The sequence below is a fragment of the Thalassophryne amazonica genome, chromosome 20 (genome assembly GCF_902500255.1).
Source record: "Thalassophryne amazonica chromosome 20, fThaAma1.1, whole genome shotgun sequence".
In the NCBI taxonomy this organism is placed as follows: domain Eukaryota; kingdom Metazoa; phylum Chordata; class Actinopteri; order Batrachoidiformes; family Batrachoididae; genus Thalassophryne; species Thalassophryne amazonica.
Genome location: NC_047122.1, coordinates 43,497,247 through 43,517,777, shown reverse-complemented (window position 1 = coordinate 43,517,777; position 20,531 = coordinate 43,497,247). Strand labels below are relative to the sequence as shown.

Below are 20,531 nucleotides of genomic sequence, written 5' to 3'. Positions count from 1 at the left end.
GCATACTGTATTTATCAACACACTTCTACCTTTTTTCTCCCTTTTGCATGCTACCATTAATTTCACAATTTGCGAATTAGAATAAGTAGTGGTAATCGTGTACATGATAGCAATAGAAGTACTATAATGTGTTCCTCTAATTCAGAATAAAATCATTCTGTTCAATAGAGGGGAAGATGTCATTTACAGGAGTGCAAAATAACAATACAAAACAAAAAACCTGATCAAAAATGCATAAGCACTTGTCAAAGCAATTCAATCAGAATAGATTTTATGATGTGTAGACTAGGCTTTCAAAGAGCTGTGTCTGCATGTGCTGCGCAAGTGGATTAGTGGTCAACACTGGTGCCTCACACCAAGAAGGTTGTGGGTTCACTTCCCGCCCTTTCTGTGTGGAGTTTGCATGTTCTCCCAATGTCTGAGTGGGTTTCCTCTGGGTACTCCAGTTTCCTCCCACAATCAAAAACATGACTGCTCCTTTCTCTGCCCCTGAATAAGGCAGCGTCTCTACATCTGGACTTCATCCCCAGACACTGGACTTTGGCTGTCAACTGTTCCTAGTGCTTGGATTGTGTCTAACTGTAATTAGGTTGGGTTAAATGCAGAGGACAAATTTTGTTCTATGTATGTATACGTGCAATGACAATAAAGGCTCTATTATTATTATTATTATTATTATTAGTACTACACTTTTCTACTAATCACTCATGACAAAACAAGAAGTTCTGCTTCCCCTGCCAGTAATTTGTACCACGGAAGGCAACTGTTGTTTCAATCACATTTGCAACATTTGCAAATTTGAAGTTGAACTTTCAGGTCTCCTTAAGAAAATCCTCCTCTATAGAACTTCATCATGAAGCTGTATAACTGGGATACAAAATGCAAAACATGCACTATGCACAATTTCTCCAATCACAGCCACAGAAGCCTACAATTTCTTCCGGGTTGTCTGGGTGTCTTTGTGGCTTCCCTCACTTTTCTCCTCCTTGCACAGTCACTCAGTTTTTAAGACATATTTAGTGACTTGGAAATGTTCATGTATCCATCCCCTGACTTGTCTGAAGAAAACTGGCAATAAAACTTTAATAATGAGAAGCCTAGTTTACTTTTTATATTTGAAATGGCATAAACAAATTAAAATGTATGAAATACTAAGGGGCTGAATAGATTTGCAAGCCACTGTATATAAAGAACAATGGAAAAGTGGAGTGGAGCAGTCCATCTTTCTGTAGAGACTGTAAATGTCAAAAGCTTCACTAAGACGTATATACTGTACATGTCCACTGCTATCCAACTCCCGAAAAGAGTTACTTTAGAAACCAAAGAATTTCTGCCTCACTGTTGGACTAATCCCAAATCTACTCCTTTCAGCCTTCCAAGCTGGATTACTGTCAATCCGTCTGAGGGAGGAAAAACTGACATTCACTCTTTCCTTCTTCCGTCATACTCAATCACTTTCATTGTCATCACTGAGAAACCGAGCTCAGTACAAGCTGCATGAAGGTAAATTGTGTTTGGCAGCAGATCAGCTATAATGTTTCTTCAGTTAGCTGAATGCAAATGCACACCCTCATAAAAAGGTCATAAAACCCAAAGATATGTTATTAAATCTCATAATGCTGCACTCGTAAATCAGCGCGCAAACAGCTGTTTCAGTCACACAGATGCAGGAACTAAGGCAGACAGTAAGCGGAGCTGCTCGGCAAAAACAAACGTGTAAATCACCTGGGATTTTTTGAAAAGTAGCTTAATATGTGGCATGAAGTACAAAACAGCAGATCAGGGCAGTATTTCACTGCTCATGTGTGTTTGTGAGTATAACCGTGATAAATTTTTGAAATCTCTTACATCATGTACTATTTAAATCCTGAGTCCACAGTGGAGACAGTCTGCAACCCCGAGAGGACATTTAGCTACTTCATTACAAAATACGAACATAGTCACACATGTTCTCTAAGGCATGTGGTGAGAACCTTTGGTAAAACTGAGCTGTAAATATATTAGGCTAAAAACATGTCAAATTAGCACTAAATGTTTTGTGAACAGCTGCCGAGAAGATGGAGAATCCCCAAGCTCCCCACACTTCAACACTCTGAACTTCACAAGTTGCCAGTGCATTTGAAAGACATGCTTTCTTGAAAAGAGAAGAAAAAACAACACACAATTTATCATTGCCAGAAAGTATAATAACACAAATAAAATTTTTCATGGGTCCTTGAACAAACTACACTAAACAAAAATATAAACGCAACACTTTTGGTTTTGCTCCCATTTTGTATTAGATGAACTCAAAGATCTAAAACTTTTTCCACATACACAATATCACTATTTCCCTCAAATATTGTTCACAAACCAGTCTAAATCTGTGATAGTGAGCACTTCTTTGCTGAGATAATCCATCCCACCTCACAGGTGTGCCATATCAAGATGCTGATTAGACACCATGATTAGTGCACAGGTGTGCCTTAGACTGCCCACAATAAAAGGCCACTCTGAAAGGTGCAGTTTTATCACACAGCACAATGCCACAGATGTCGCAAGATTTGAGGGAGCCTGCAATTGGCATGCTAACAGCAGGAATGTCAACCAGAGCTGTTGCTCATGTATTGAATGTTCATTTCTCTACCATAAGCCATCTCCAAAGGCGTTTCAGAGAATTTGGCAGTACATCCAACCAGCCTCACAACCGCGGACCACGTGTAACCACACCAGCCCAGGACCTCCACATCCAGCATGTTCACCTCCAAGATCGTCTGAGACCAGCCACTCGGACAGCTGCTGAAACAATCGGTTTGCATAACCAAAGAATTTCTGCACAAACTGTCAGAAACCGTCTCAGGGAAGCTCATCTGCATGCTCGTCGTCCTCATCGGGGTCTTGACCTGACTCCAGTTCATCGTCGTAACCGACTTGAGTGGGCAAATGCTCACATTCGCTGGCGTTTGGCACGTTGGAGAGGTGTTCTCTTCACGGATGAATCCCGGTTTACACTGTTCAGGGCAGATGGCAGACAGCGTGTGTGGCGTCGTGTGGGTGAGCGGTTTTCTGATGTCAATGTTGTGGATCGAGTGGCCCATGGTGGCGATGGGGTTATGGTATGGGCAGGCATCTGTTATGGACGAAGAACACAGGTGCATTTTATTGATGGCATTTTAAATGCACAGAGATACCGTGACGAGATCCTGAGGCCCATTGTTGTGCCATACATCCAAGAACATCACCTCATGTTGCAGCAGGATAATGCATGGCCCCATGTTGCAAGGATCTGTACACAATTCTTGGAAGCTGAAAATGTCCCAGTTCTTGCATGGCCGGCATACTCACCGGACATGTCACCCATTGAGCATGTTTGGGATGCTCTGGACCGGCGTATACGACAGCGTGTACCAGTTCCTGCCAATATCCAGCAACTTCGCACAGCCATTGAAGAGGAGTGGACCAACATTCCACAGGCCACAATTGACATCCTGATCAACTCTATGCGAAGGAGATGTGTTGCACTGCATGAGGCAAATGGTGGTCACACCAGATACTGACTGGTATCCCCCACAATAAAACAAAACTGCACCTTTCAGAGTGGCCTTTTATTGTGGACAGTCTAAGGCACACCTGTGCACTAATCATGGTGTCTAATCAGCATCTTGATATGGCACACCTGTGAGGTGGGATGGATTATCTCAGCAAAGGAGAAGTGCTCACTATCACAGATTTAGACTGGTTTGTGAACAATATTTGAGGGAAATGGTGATATTGTGTATGTGGAAAAAGTTTTAGATCTTTGAGTTCATCTCATACAAAATGGGAGCAAAACCAAAAGTGTTGCGTTTATATTTTTTGTTGAGTGTATATATATATATATATATATATATATATATATATATATATATATATATATATATATATGTGTGTGTGTGTGTGTGTGTTTTTGACTTTCAGGGAGAACATTAGATTGGATATCCTGTCCATAGACAAAATGTTTTGTTCATATTAGTAGTTGTGTCAGTAGAAAATAGATTTACATATTGCTGGTACATGAGCTACTATTGACTCTTTGCATGAGTTGCAAAAATTCCAAAAACATTTAATAACTGGGCTTCTAGGAGATGAATAATATGTCAATGTCCTGTCTGTAGACAGGTGTCCTGTCCATAGACACCACATTTACTGTTATATTATCAATAAAATCTAGACTATAAATTTAATATAATGAAATGTATACATGTTGAACAGAGAAATTGAGTTGACTTTTTCACCTTTTTTTTTTTGACAAAGGTTAAAAATATAGGAGCCAAAGCTCACTAAAATGAAAACTTTTGTTTCATAAACGTCATAAAAATTCATAAATCCTCTATTTATCATATTGACCACATTAATATACTCATAATATAATGATTAGATATTCAAAATGTATAAATTATAGTAATTTTGAGCTCATTAAATGGTGTTTATGGACAGGACATAAAACCTTTCCTCTACAAATAAGTCGGATTTATTTTCAACAGAGTAACCATACCAACACGTAACGCAATATCTTTTAGATTCCATCAACTTTTTTCAATGAGTTTGAAGAAATCTGGTATATAACTCCACTTTGATGACAATTATTGTTGAATGAGATGGTTTTATTTTTAGCCCATGTGACACACCCATTGTACACCTGATTTTGGCTGTAGGGTGTACATACGTGAGATGTCTTAAATTTTTGTAAAATAAAAAAAAATTTAACTCTGACATTACAAGTGTCTTTTACTGCACAAAAGGCTTTTTAGAGTTCCACCTGCTTCTAACTATATATGTGTCATTTCATTAGAGGTGCAGGACTTGCAGACGCAGCGAAAAATGAGCCCACAATGATTGGGGGGGTAATAAACGGCCTAAACTGCTTTGAGTCGTGAATTGCTGAAACATTCATGACAGGAAATCAGCCAGCTGTAAGAGAATGAGTATTTTTATACATTTACCCTTTGTGATTTTATGGCTGAATGCTTATAATTGCCTATTTTTGGTTAGTGCTTTTATAACATTCTTTCTACTTGTACTAAATCTAACAACAGAACAGTGAATTTGAAGAAGTTTAATTTTTTGTTACTAAATCGATATACTGTGTGTTTAATTACCCTTTTACTGAGTCTATAAGATGCATTAACAGTGAGCAATGCCTGATGATAAGTCAGTTTAAATACTGTAGCCTTCATTGAGATACATGGAATACTTAAAATTAGGCAGAATGAAAGTGCAATAAGCAAAGTAAATAATTTATCAGTTGCTTCTGAGGGTGATGAGCAGTTAATACATTTGAAGCATCCACTACATTAAACAGCTTCAACAGAATATCAAGATGAATCCCTTTAAAAACCGATGTAAAGGCTGTGTACTGTACATACATTATCACAATAAGTCACACAAACTTTAACTGAATTTTCAATAAGTGCATCCAACTCCTGGACAACATTTGTTCCCTGTTGGATGACTCGAGAGTCGGTACACTGCACACAGGACGGCATCAGTAAGACAGCATTCTTTATTTTGAACAAGAGCTGTTACATAAATGAGTAAGAATAAGCTCATCAATATGAATAGTGAAACTGTAGTGAAGCCTCGTTGGGACGAACAACTGTTTAGTAACCAGCAGTGTGTAACCACACTGGCTACAATGTGGTACACAAACATATTTGCAACATCAGTGGACAACAGAGCTGGGCATAGAAGCATGTAGGAATTGTATGGATAAAACCACCTAAGTGACATAATGACTCAACCTAAACCAAAAAATAGCACCACTCAAAAGTGTCAGGGTATGATGCTGTGAAAAGCAATCATGCAGACGTACTAAGATGATCTTCAACACATTAAGGCTGTTTGACACAAAATACAAAGCACTACTCCACATTAGGAGTAAAGACAGAACTCAAAAATTAAGCTCTCCCTCATTATTATAAAATATCACTGCAACAGTGGCTGACCTGATAGCAACATTCATGCAGCAACAATGTATTCTACGTGTGGATTACATGGTATAAATATGAATGTTCTATCACTCTGTATTACTGAAATATACTGGATTCCAGCTAATAATGACTTCATTGGTATGCAAATTTATGAAGACTATACATCATTCACAATTAGTCACATCTGCCCAAAAATGTGCCAGCATGGGGAGGTTCATGCAACAATAAGCAAAATGAGTTTAATCGTTGCATTACTTATTTATAACGCAAACACCACTTTAGTGTGCAGAAGGTAACACGCTAGTTAAGGTTATAGTATGAGGCACAAAGACCTCAAATGTAAACTGCTTCTTGTCACCACTGCACAAACGAAAACATCTGTTTGGAGCTAATCATGTGCATGTTATATATATAACAAGCCATTATTCCTTAAAAGAATACAGCCATGCCGCAGTGAGGCAGAGGTCTTGGAAAATAAAGCAGTTTAATTTATGGTTTTGATTTAAAATCATCAAATTATTCTGGATAGAATAACTCCATTATTGTCAATTCTGTCATTTGTACAAAGTTAAAATATAACACATATCTTCTAATATACGCACTAATTCTGAAGTTTTGTAACAAACACAGACAGATGCCACAGGGATTATGGGTAAATGAGCCTCCGCTAACAGTGATTGGTTGACTCATTCATTCTATGTAAAAACCAACACGTTAATGTGAGCTGTGTTGGTGTGCTTTTGTAAAATATGCCTTTGTTTATTTGTAATAAAAAAGCCATTTGCAAAAAGCCAAAAAGTCAAGTTGTGATTAGACAACTGGCTGATATAACAACGGTGAAAATAAATAGAAGACTGCCATCTACTGGCATCCAGATGCTCATACTGCCATGAACACTACTGGCCAGTAGATGGCAGTAGAGACCGTGAAAACCTGCCAAAACAAAATTCCAGATAATCCATGTCTGCTACATTTAAGATGCATGGAATTTAATAAACGCAAAATTAATTTCAGACATCTTATATATATATATATTACTCTGGAACAAAGACGACAAACAGTGTGTGACATAAGCAGGACTCTAAAGAGCAAACAAGAATCGATTGCAATGATTCCAACTGAAAATAATGGAGAAGCAACCTGGGCTTCTTCTGACATTTTTACATAAAACACAATAACAATGTCTATAAACCAAGAGAATATATTCACGAGAGTTTTAGGCACAATATACAAAGCGTTTAATGCTGTTGTCCGCGTGGAGCCTGACCAGAGTGTCTTAAATGCATTTCTTCTGTCGTGAATATACTGAGATTACCCATAATGCACCTGGTCACAGCATGTCCACACTAAAACCTTCAAAAATTAGTGTATTACTTTAAAACTAAAACATGTATCTGAAAACTTCAGATGCAACATTAATTTAAATATCTTGTCTGAAATTAGTTTGGTTAAAATTTTAACCATAAGTTAAAACTGTATGCCTCTGGATGACTTGGGTGATATTGCCAGCGTATCAGTATGGGGTCAAAATAAATGACCTATTTTCTTTTCTGTAACCAGTTCTCCTCTGTTTGCAGAGGATAGAACTGCACATCTACTACAAAACATTCAACAGGTAGGTACTCAAATTTTAGACTTAATAAATTTTTGTAACTGTTAAGCTTTGTTCACCATGCCTGCAAAAATATGCAGTCTAAAAATTATCGGAAGATAATTAGTCTGCTGATGGTTTTCAAAGTTATCTGAAAAGCTAATCCGATAATGAAAACATTAGCTTCGATTATTAGTGGTTAGTGAGTGGATTAGTGGAACTGTGCCCACCACTGAGAAAAATGTAATCAGGCATTTTAAAACATCTGTGCATTTTTAAAACATAATTAGCATTACCTTAGCCTAGCTGTCCTTGTTGCAGTTGTAGCTGTTCCACAAAGTGCAAGAAAGTATGAAAGTTATACCCTCTCTTTATGCAAGAGATATGAAGGTTATGCCCTCCCTTTATTCAAGACTGCGGTCTTTCAGGTTGAGACCATGATTTATTAATTTCACTCATTGGTGACCTCATTCATATAGTCTCCTTGCTTTATGGTGGCTGCCGTTCAAGTTAATGGTGCATTACTGCCACCTTCTGCTCCAGAGTAAAGATCAGACACTACCTCAATCTGATCAGTATACAAGAACAGCTTGTCATGTATGAAGAATGTGCCATCTTGTGGCTGTAGGTGATAATGCAGTATTTTTTCCACATAGGTTATTCCAAAATACAAGTCATAGGACCAACAAAACAAATTTACAATTAAAAGAGTGCAGTTTATAGTTTGGAAAATACCCTAACTAACCTGACAGCAACTCACAGCATACTCCATATGAGGTATATTAGGTATAAATGTGACTTCTGTCCTATTCAGCAGGACAAATATTAGATTACAAATAAATTTTGACTACATTGGCATTAAAGTTTATGAAAATATATCAATCACTGACCTCATATCAACACTCATGTTGCAGCACGTGCATTAGGTACACACAGCATAAGTATGAACGCTATACCCCTTAATACACCTGAGATATTGTGCTTCCCAAAACCAGGTTGAACTAATTCATTTGCAAATTAATGCACAGAACTTCACTTAAATCTAATGAGCATGCCTATGTGTGCAGGGCTCTTTGTGTTATTTATACCTGCATATAATTGTACTATGCTGACAAGAACGTGTTTACACACACAGATGCAAGCATGATGATGTCACGTCTAATAAACTATACACATACTGATCTGATATTGAACAAAAAAGTTGTTTCGGCCATTCATACCAGTGGCTGCCACCTGTCATAACACTTACTATGAGTTCCCTGATCAAATTTATTTTTTTTTACCCTTGCACTCACATACACATGTCTGGTAATAATAAATCTTGCTGGGTCTTGGATCACACGTTTTACACAGCAACTATGCCAGTTTCTAATTATTCCCTCAGAGAGAACTTTCAAGCAGCAGCAGCAGCAGATTCCCTTCATGGCTAATACCATAGTTTTACTTGCTCTTTAACTTCTGATCACGGCCTGTAATGAAACTGTTCAACCATAACGAAACAGGGCTTTTACGTAACCCTGAGTAGCACGCATGGTACGGTTCAATTCTCGACAGGACACGACAGAGTTACATACACATCTGGTTATAGAAGTATGGTAACATGTACCACAGTCCATACATGCGGTGCATGTTATGGTTTCTTGGTGTTTACAATCTGCAGTGAGTTGTAGATAATTGTAAGAGGAACTTTAGAGCAAAACAGAATTTTCTGGTTATTACCTCATGGTTCAGGCCTTGGGGTTTGGATGAGCGCTTCTTCATGGCACACATTTGTGCAAAATCAATCACAAATCATTGATATGAATAGAAAATCTGTTTTAAAGTTGAAGAATATAACGATAATGATTTATGGACCCCTCAATCGATCTAAATGTACTGTGAACCGGTGTTCTGTTGAGTTGAGTTCCCCGTAGCGTAAATCAACAGTTACGTGTATCGAGCTGAGCTCCCCCGTCAAGATAAGCTCCCCATCATCTAACGACAACATTCTGCTTTAAAGACAGCGTGTACATGCAAATCTTTACTTTTTTAAATTAAAAAGACACTTATTACTGTATTTTTATGTAAAGACCAAACTGATGTGGGTTTTCTTCGGTGGGGAGCTCAACTCAACAGGTGAGGTGTCCTGTCGAGATGAGCTCCACCACGCACCTGTGCATGCATCATCTCGACGGGGAGATACGCAATACGCAATCGTGCAGTAAAGAGAGGTAGCTCAACTTGACAGGTGAGTTGGGTAGAGAGCGATGCGCATGACGTGTGCATGCGTAGCTGCACGGTGCAGCTCATCTCGACGGGTAGTTCATCTCGTCGGGACAGGGGTCTATGGCCTGATTTTCATGTTATCAATCGGCTGAAGTTGTTATGCTGCTACTTCCGCATCTTCAAACTCTTGTAAAAGTTCAATAATCAGTGTGATACTCTTGCAGGTTCAGAACAGGGAAGTCCAATTAAGCATTGTTAAAGGCCCATTTTCACTCCCACGCTGCTGCCTGTGTACATCGCTTGTCGCTGACGGACCACTGGGCTGTCTCTGCAAAACTGGCTTGAATCATAACAAAACAAAGAAGATACATTTAAAAAAAGATTAATTAAAACCCATGGAAAATATATGATATGCTAACAGGCTAAAACCAGCTGGTTTCTACTTATGGGTTTCTTCAACATGGTGTTACAACCCCAATTCCAATGAAGTTAGGACCTTGTGTAAAATATAAATAAAAACAGAATTCAATGATTTGCAAATCCTCTTCAACCTATATTCAATTGAATACACCACAAAGACAAGATATTTAATGTTCAAACTGATAAACTTTGTTGTTTTTATGCAAATATTTGGTCATTTTGAAATGGATGCTTGCAACATGTTTCAAAAGTGTTGTGACGGAGCAACAAAACACTGGTAAAGTTGATGAATGCTCAAAGAACACCTAATTGGAAACACGTGTGTGCCATGATTGGGTATAAAAGGAGCATCCCAAAAGGCTGAGCCATTCACGAGCAAAGACGGGGCAAGGATCACCACTTTGTGAACAAGTGCATGGAAAAAAAATAGTCCAACTGTGTAACAACGTTTCTCAATGTTCAATTTAGGGATTCCATCATCTACAGTCCATAATATAATCAGAAGATTCAGAGAATCTGGAGAACTTTCTACATGTAAGCGGCAAGGCTGAAAACCAACACCAAATGCCCGTGACCTTCGATCCCTCAGGCGGCACTGCATTAAAACCTGACATCATTCTGTAAAGGATCTTACCTCGTGGGCTCAGGAACACTTCAGAAATCCATTGTCAGTTAACACCAAGGTTGGGTAGGATTACTTTGAAAGAATACATGTGGATTACATGTATGTATGTACATACATTTGGATTACTTGTAATCTGATTACTTTGGATTACATTTCAAAGTAATCCTACCCAACCTTGGTTAACACAGTTCGTCACTACATCTACAAGTGCAAGTTAAAACTCTACCATGCAAGGCAAAAGCCATACATCAACAACATCCAGAAATGCCGCTGCCTTCTCTGGGCCCGGGCTCATTTGAAATGGACAGATATAAAGTGGAAAAGTGTGCTGTGGTCTGATGAGTCCACATTTCAAACTGTCTTTGGAAATCATGGACACCGTGTCCTCTGGACAAAAGAGGAAAAAGACCATCCAGATTGTTACCAGTGTAAAGTTCAAAAGCCAGCATCTGTGATGGTATGGGGGTGTGTTAGTGCCCATGGCATGGGCAACTTACACATCTGTGATGGCACCATCAATGCTGAAAAGTACATCCAGGTTTTGGAGCAACACATACTGCATCCAAGCAAAGTCTTTTCAGGGACGTCCCTTCTTATTTCAGCAAAACAATGCCAAGCCACATTCTGCATGTGTTACAACAGCGTGGCTTCGTAGTAAAAGAGTGCAGGTACTAGACTGGCCTGCCTGCAGTGCAGACCAGTCGCCCATTGAAAATGTGTGGCGCATTATGAAGCGCAAAATACGACAACAGAGACCCCGGACTGTTGAACAACTGAAGTCGTACATCAAGTAAAAATGGGAAAGAATTCCACCTACAAAGCTTCAACAATTAGTGTCCTCAGTTCCCAAACGCTTATTGAGTGTTGTTAGAAGGAAAGGTGATGTAACACAGTGGTAAACATACCACTGTCCCAGCTTTTTTGAAATGTGTTGCAGGCATCTATTTCAAAATGAGCAAAAATTTGCACAAAAACAATAAAGTTTATCAGTTTGAACATTAAATATCTTATCTTTGTGGTGTATTCAACTGAATATAGGTTGAAGAGGATTTGCAAATCGTTGTATTCCGTTTTTATTTACATTTTTCACAATGTCCCAACTTCATTGGAATTGGTGTTGTATGTATGCTACTGTGTATGGTGCTGTCCCCCAGTGGTGAAGAAAAAATACAATTGCAGAGGCAGCACCAACTTGCTACAGCACAGTAGTAAAACTTGAAAGAGAAGAAAAAGAAAGAAAGAAAGAAAGAAAGAAAGAAAGAAAGAAAGAAAGAAAGAAAGAAAGAAGAGTGTATGATATTGTGCTGAATGAAATCCTTCCATAAGTATAATCCCTGAATCATATCATATAGCTCATGTGTCTAAATATATATTAATTGTTTTATAAGGGAGAGACTCGCACCCCTAACAGCCACCAATGCATTTAATAGCACACGCAGCTACAAACACACCATGTAGACACCTCATTTATCTTGGAGGCAGAGCATACGCTCCACTCTTTCACCAAACAAATCCAATGTGGCAACATTGGTTCAATCAGTTTCTAATGACTCGCTTCATTAGCTAAATGGTTGTAATTTACTGCCCTGATCAGAGGTCAGTGGGCCAATGGTAAACAGACCACAGGGTCAGCCTGTAGCAGAAATAGGAGAGGCGTGTGTGTGCGCGTGCATGTGGTGAACAGATGGAATAGACTGTAAATATGAGATATAAAAATGGGACAAAGAGGGAAAAAAAAAAAACAGCATAAGAAAAATGGAACCTAAAGATGAGACAACAAAAGCACAGCTGGATCCTCTTTTACATTCAAAGACTCAAAAACATGCATGTATGGATTTTGAAGAAAGTCACAGAACAGAGGACTGTAAATACACAAACACATACACACCAGGACAATCTGACAGAGAGTCAGCCTGCCAAAGAGATCTAGTGGTCCAATACTGACCACTGGCATCGTGACTACGGGAACGGCAGCCATACGTCTGGGGCCAATACCAGAGATTTACAGCCCTCATCTCTGGAAAGGGGACCCCGAATCCATCAGCTCCTAGAAAAACACACAGGAGTACACATACATGCACACACAAACAGACGTGGTGAAAAAAAAAATTAGACGCAGACCCTCTCGGAAATACCCAACAGGGCTGAAGCCCAATCCCCCAATTACACTGGCTTTTCATCCACCTCATTCTGGCTGCAGACAAATCATAATTAGGTCTGAAAGAGACTATTAGGATTGTCATTTTAAACTGGGCTTTAAGAAGAGGGGCGTAATTACAAATACTCAATTCTCTGGATACCCTTCTTTTGTCCCCTAAACTAGAACTTTAGACAATGAGGACAATGTAAATAGTCAGGAAAGCAGAGCTACCATAAGGACATGCAGACAGGGTGACTGAGGGGAGGAGGAAGGGAAAAAAAAAGACCACATGTGCACAAGAAGTATGGAGATCTGAAAAGTAAGCTATGTTCTGTTGAGACTTGATCTATGGCAAAACTTGACAACAATCTCTAAAGGAGGAAGTCAGAACAGAGAGAAAATGGGAGAGGATTTAAAATTACACCCCCCACCCCCACCCATCCCAATTCAAATTCCTTGATGTCAGCAAAACCATTAACCCCACAAACAAGGTCTCCACTACTGTAGAGAAGGCAGGAGATTAAATTTAGTCAGAAGTGCACATCATGCAAAGCCAGTGTCTAAAAGAAAAGGCTAAAAATCCAGACAGCAGTGCTACAATATAAAGACAAAAACACCTTAACCCAGCTAGTCCATGGGCACACAGTCTAGTTTGACCTAACTAGAACCACTTGAGTTGACCAAACAACACTTTCAATCCAGCCTCAGTATACCACGGCCTACACAAAGATGTATGATAACCTTCACAGAGTGGTATCAACAACCAGGTAGTCGTCAATTAAAGATTACTCAGGGGTAAACTTAAAAACAAACAAACAAACAAACAAAACAAAGTGCTCCAATCATGTTTAAAAGTATATCACATAATTTGGCTGATCAGAAAAAATTCCAAAAAAGGTATAATTTGTACCATCTACAACCAAATGTTATGGGGTAAAAATGGTGACAAAGGCCAATTTCAGGTTGTACAGCGGTTAAATTTATAGTTGCTCCTATTTTTTTTTTCCATAGTAATGCAAATTATTGGCTGACCTAATAGTATTAGAAAAAATAGTGTAGACTTTTCTGAATGTTTGGTTTGCAAAGGAAAGTGCAAACAAGATCAATGCCCACTGGCTTCCATGGAACCACATAACATACAGTAACTAAGCAGAACAGATTGTGCAAACTATTCCTTTATAAATCCTATTAGCTACTGCATTACTTTTGTCTTTAAACCAAAAATGAGCCACTATAACACTGGTCCAATAAATAAATCAATTAATTAATAATAATAATAATAAAAAATTCTTGCATGGACTTTGAGAACTGATTTAGGGTAATTTTGGGGTGCTGAATATGAATCTGGGCTCAGATTTCCTCTATCACATCACTTTTCTTTGCAATCTGCATGTTCCTTATTGATGGATTGCATAAAAGTTGTTCATTTACTCACGAGTTTGACGCAATTAATCATGCACAAAGCCAGGGTCGCAAAATGTGAACAAGAGCTGTAATATAATTTATGGCACTGAAGAGGTGTGCAAGACTGCACCTTTTGCTTAAATGCCTGATACAAGAAATGTGTTTGAATATTTCAAAAACGTGATGTGATTGGCAAAAACTAACACCAGATTTTGATTCAGCACCCCCAAATTACCCAAAATCCGATGAAAAACTCATGCAAGAAAACATGCAAGAAAAATCATGTTCATCAGTGTAATTTTTGACATCAAAATTGACAATTTTTCCCCACGCCATAATCCAATAATTCTTAACCATAGATAGAACAAACTATATCTTTACGATAAGATAATGTGGAATGCTTTACAGCTGTGGTGTAGCATTTTTATTTTTACCCCTGTCTAATTATTAACTGATCCATACCTTCCTAGAGCTACCATTCTGGAAAGGATATCATACATTTTTGTGTAGGCCAGAGGAAACAGAGTAGATTGTCATTGGATCAACTCTGGTAGTACAGTGGAACCTTGACATATTAGCGAATCAATGTACAAGTTTTTTGAAATGCATATTTTGGTCCATATTTTTGTTTGGAATACGAGCAGAAATTTGACTTACAAGTCACGCTTCGGGATGCCACCAGAGAGAAGGAGGAGAAGCTTCTATTGTGGAAGTTAAGGCAGCATATGAATACGGCATACGTTTTGCTGCACTTGTTGCAAAGGAAGCCTATGTCCCATAACAGGCGTTTAACTGTGACAAAACCGGATTATTCTGGAAAAAATGCCACGGAGGACATATATAAACAGCAGAGGAGAAGAAGCTGCTTCACTGAATAGAAACACCCAGAAAAAGTGTCCACTGGTCATGCTTCAGCACTTTTTAATGACACTTGTCCGTCACATTTCCGCAACATTTTGAAAGGCAAACCTCCTTGGACAAAAGACAAGACAAAAGACCAGTAAATTTACAATTCAAGTTACGCCAGTATGATCCTTTTAAGGATCTACAGTTTAAGTTTAGTTTGTGTTTACAGTGTGCGCAAACCTTCCTCCTCCCTCCCTTTTCTGCCGTCACCCACCTCCCTTAACCGCAGTCGTCTGTTTCTAAGGTAAGTACACTTAATAAAATTTTTTCCTCTATTTGATATATTTTATTATGCACAGGATACATGTCTATTTGTTCATAAAAAATGTATTTTTTTCATAATTTAGAGTGGTCTGGAGATATTTATAAGGCTGGAGCAGATTAAAATTATTTTAATTATTTTCCAATGGGGAAAATTTGTTTGAAATACAAGCAGATTGGCTTATGAACTTGGTCACGTAACTAATTAAACTCGAGGTTCCACTGTACTAAAAACCAGCTTGGTTTATGGACAATGCAGGCAGTTCAACTCCTGAATTAGGCAACCACTTTGGTTGCTGAAAGTGATGAAACGCTCAGTGCCACGAGCAAACCAAGTCCACAACAATTTACAGCAGCACCATTATGTCACCTTCTCATGTACATGTCAACACGCACACACACAAATCAATGCTGCCGATGGAGTGGTAACACATATTGACAGACTCCATAAACCCCACTTTTGTTGACACTGAATTAAGCACCCTGACTTGGTGATTTGCTGGTTGACATCCCAGCATTCCATCCAACATCTCATAAAAGTTCCTCACACTGCTCCCTGTGGCACCACTCCTCAATAACTCCTTTTTACAATCTTGATACTCATGCAGCTTTTTTTGGTTTATTTATCATTTGGTTGGGGGTTCTTGTTTACCCTACCATAGTTATTTTGGTGTAAAACTCACTCATTCTCTTCACACCTTCAAAATAGTCTTGAAATTCAGTTGACGTACAAAGACTTTGCAACAGACCACTGAAACACTACAACTGTCATTTTCTTTGTGCAGAAGTAGAAAAATATACGCTCACTCAAGCACACTTCTATGTCATACACTTCTATGTCACTACATTTTCCCTCTCGGTTCCTGTGTTTGCTGGTTCCTCAAAATAAATGTTTCAGTTCCAAACCAGTTTTTATTTTAAGCAAAACACACAGTACAGGTTAAACTTAGCTTTGTGAACCAGAACTGATCCCACACTAGATGTGAAGCTCAATCCCTAAGATTTACAGCTTTTCTTGAAAACTGGATGTGAATAAATGCATATCACACTCACACAAGTAAATATGAGCTACGAACCCAAGGTTCACTGGGAAGCCATTCAGAGGTTTTGCAAATGAAACTGGCCTTGATGAACCCGAGTTGAGCAGATAAGACCCACAGGGCACACAGGTAAAAACACACACAAAACCCAACACTCCTGGATAACAGCCTCATTTCTATGAACGCGTGTTGAAACGTATTCATTTATTTTCTAATCTAGCCTTATCTGTGTCAGTGTTTACACAATGTGGGTCTGTGCTTCACTGACAATAAACACCGTCAAATAATCGCATTTCACAATGTACTATACAAATTGTAGAAGGACAAGAATATCGATGTTTACAAAATGTCTGCGATGTCTGCAAAAACACAATAAATAACCTCAACAGTATTCTTAGACTGTATTGTGCCCGTCACTAAACTACAATATGAACTCTAGGGCGAGCTGTTCACAAATGTGACAAGCCTTCCTCATACACACAGTAGCTATCGTGACTTTAAACTAAAATCCGGGCAAGATCTGAAAAAGCAGCCAACAGCAACAAGCAGTTTAATGTCAATCTCAGTGCTGCCCCCAGCACACCAGCAGGAACTGTGCACCCCTAAGGTTACCAGAGGCAGACTGTCTGGCTACCACCCAAATGGCTTTCTCCATGGATATAAACAGGCCTGGACCACACATAAACACCATTCTCAGAACACAAGCACAGAATCGGAGCTCCAGCTTGTACACGCAGGCGTGTGTGCATCCTTCTGCAAGTGAGCTATATGAAGACTGAGATAAATACACAATGTATACTCCAGACAGTGTGGGCGGTGGGCACAGATGAAGTGCATCTCTCGATATAGTAGGCAGAAATCTTGTTTTTCACTTCTCTGTCCGGTTACTCCCACATTGCATCACAATCAGAGAGCGCCCGTGCGCTCCCCTGGAGTAATTAAAAATAACTTTTCCCTCAGTTACAGCAACAGGCGCAGCAGTCAGCCAATTCATTACTTTGGAAAAGAAATCCCAAAAGAATACAATTTCGTCTCCTGCAATTTGGTGCAAAGGTGCACGAGTCAATTGCAGCATGACAGAAAACCTTGTATTTTCACCAGTTTTGTGCACAGTTCAGCTAATCAGCTAATTGCTAATTAGCAAAGCTGACTTTGAAAAGTTCTGCTGATTTTAAATCAACAAACATTTTTTTTTTTTGAATGAAGATATCAGCCAAAAATGTTTGCAAACCCTAAAAAAAATGTTTGTTCCTCTCAGAGCTTATACAGTAGTCCAATAAGCAAAATCGACGCATTTGGTGAAAACAACAAGCGTAACCTCGAGGAGACTGACTAGCAGGAGGTCAAGCCAGAAAAAAATGCAATACTTAGGAGTAAAATCATTTTTCATGTGTATGGTAAATATTTATTACTTTCTGTATTGTGAATAAACTGTATGTTAAGTGTAAACTTCTGTTTCATTTTTATGTGTTTATTTAATTATTTATGTATATCCCAAACATCATGTGATCTTGGTATGCTAAACCACTTTGGAACATCCGAGTTTACACTTCAACACATTAAAATTTCAGCTCTTTATATATCTAGTTTTGAGGGTTTCAGACTCCACCACCAAAAAACCCCCCAAACAAACAAAAAGAAACAACAGCCAAGCTTCATTTAAAATGTTGCAATTAAATTCATATTTAATTCATAATTCAAATTCATTAAAGCCCCATTTTCTTGATTCATATAATAAAGGTTAAGCATGGTTTACACATAGACGGTTTTGTCGGCGGGTAGTACGTAGACCGAAGTTCGCGGTAGTTACGGCTGTTTTGGCGGTGGAAAGGGGCGGAGCATTTCGCTGGCATTTTGACAGCCGTACTAGCCGAAAATACGCGGATAAAATGCCGCTAAATCCGCCGAATAAAGCAGCGTTTTGACGCCATAGCATCCGGCACACGCCAGGCAATGGGGGTTAATACCCAGTTCTATCCTTTACAATCGCAGGTTAAGACGCGCATGAGAACAGCGGTGTTCTGCTGCCGCTGATAATGCCCTGTGTACTGCTGGATTTATCCAGGCAAATCCTGCGTTACTCCAGGAACTTTTGCATATAGGCACCGCCCCCAGAGTATAATAGGCTGAAGCCTCTGTCACTGCAGGGGGAGGGCGATCATACTCAGCCTTTTCTTCTTCCTTTTTCCCCTCCTCAACGTGTTACTTCGTCTCCACCACAAGGCTACCCTCTGCTTCTGAACCAGACCTCTTGGTAAGTCCTTGCCGCTGCCAATTTTCTTTTAGGAGGCATACTGGAGCTTCTCTGCAAAAATATCTGGAGCTGGCCGCGAGTGAGAGGCCTGCATGCAGCGCGCTAGCGTTTTTATACTGACCGCCGCCTATCGGCCGTTTTTAACACCGTTAACCGGGAAGTGGCGTTTAGAACGGCGTATTGTCCGCTAGCGCCGCCATTTTGTCTGCCTCTGTCGCCGGTTAAAACGCCCTTGAGGACGCCAATGTGGGCTCTATCGCCGTTTTACACGCCGTTGATTAGGGATACAACACCGGCCGCCAATTATGGCAGTGTAAACTGCGGCACTACAGGAAGGAGCAGGATGAAACGGCGATTAAAAAGTATCAAACGGCGTTGTTTGCGTTGTCTCTGTCCTCACGCGAATTCTCCGGGAGCGCTCCCGGAATTATTCGACATGTTGAATAATTTTTTCGACAATTCCCGGTAAAGTCGGAACTAAGTCACGCCACCTAGTGCCGGCGTTAACAATGGCGTGTGATCCTTAAGACGGCCAAAAACTCTTCCGGGACGCTTCCGGGAGCTCTTACCGTCTATGTGTGAACGGGGCTTTAGCCATTAGCAGTTACTGGTAGCTTCTGGTAAATGTTTTACTGGTTCATAGCTTTTTTGTTTAGCGGCTTTGCGGTTATCGAAGCTAGCTTTTGGATTAGCTGTGCTCACCACTGGTTTTCACGATACTGAATGCTACCAGGGTGCTGCTTTCTCAACATGTTATTTTCATTTTCTTGCTGCTCATCATTTTATATCTCAGACTTTAACAACTAATGGGGTTGCCAGAAAGAGCGATGACAGCGACCTCCGAGGTGGACGCTAATGTTTCCCAGATGCAATAAGCAAACATAGCAGTGCGGGGTTATTTGTTTGCACTCTGAACATTTAACCCGGGATGTTGCCACTGATGGGGTCTCACGGTGCAAAATGGCCAAAACTTTTAAACACAGGAATGAAATGGGTCAAAATCAAATGGCAAAGAGGGGGGAATTAATCAGGCAGTTAATGGATTTGAGATTTACGTAAGAGATTCCGTGGTTGTAGATGTAATGGAGGCTGTGTGTGGTCGTGAGATTACAAGACAGAGATGCGTTATCAGAATCTTAAAGGGTATTGTGGTTTCAGATGATCTCAAAGACTTGAGTTCCTTTGAAAAGATTAACCAAGCTAACTCTGATGTCCTTGCAGGCTTATTCCAGTCACATACAGTGAATAATGCACGCATGCAGACACTGCGGCATCACAACATTCGTGTTGCACTCACATGTTTGAACACGCGCGCATATACAACTTCAAGGGCTCTGCTGACATTCTGCTGCTATATTCTTCTCATGGTGAGGGACGCTGCATTCGGGTCACACAAAAGACTGGGCGGGGGGAGCAAAAACACACCCAGCCCCGTTTAGGAAAATGTCATCCTTACGGCACAGACATACTGAGCTCAACAAGGTCTACAATAAATACAGCAGTAAATCATTATCTCAGCAGCCAAGCTCTAAAATTAGCTTTAGAAGTGCAGCAGAGTACAGAAACCCTCAAAACTGACTAAAAATCAGCCTGCAAGCACAATTTCTAACACCGACTATGGAGGATTTGACTGTGACATCAGCACTCCAAAGGCGACAGCCCCATTTCAGTGAACACTCTTCCACAGTGTTAATGCTGCAGCTGAAATTTCATTCGCATGCAGAATTTTGACTGCGT

General features: G+C 39.6%; 1 protein-coding gene across 2 annotated transcripts in view; it reads right to left on the bottom strand.

Moving 5' to 3' along the window:
- The window catches only part of jarid2b (jumonji, AT rich interactive domain 2b), a 114,845-nt gene that overhangs the window by 42,592 nt on the left and 51,722 nt on the right, over positions 1 to 20,531 (bottom strand). The window contains exon 4 of one of the 2 annotated variants that reach the window (XM_034161360.1): positions 12,735 to 12,836. The exons of the other annotated variant lie outside the window; for it this stretch is intronic. Within the exon in view, the coding sequence (XP_034017251.1) occupies positions 12,735 to 12,804 (70 nt within the window). The 5' untranslated portion in view covers positions 12,805 to 12,836. The remainder of the gene's footprint in view (positions 1 to 12,734; positions 12,837 to 20,531) is intronic. 2 annotated transcript variants of the gene reach the window in all.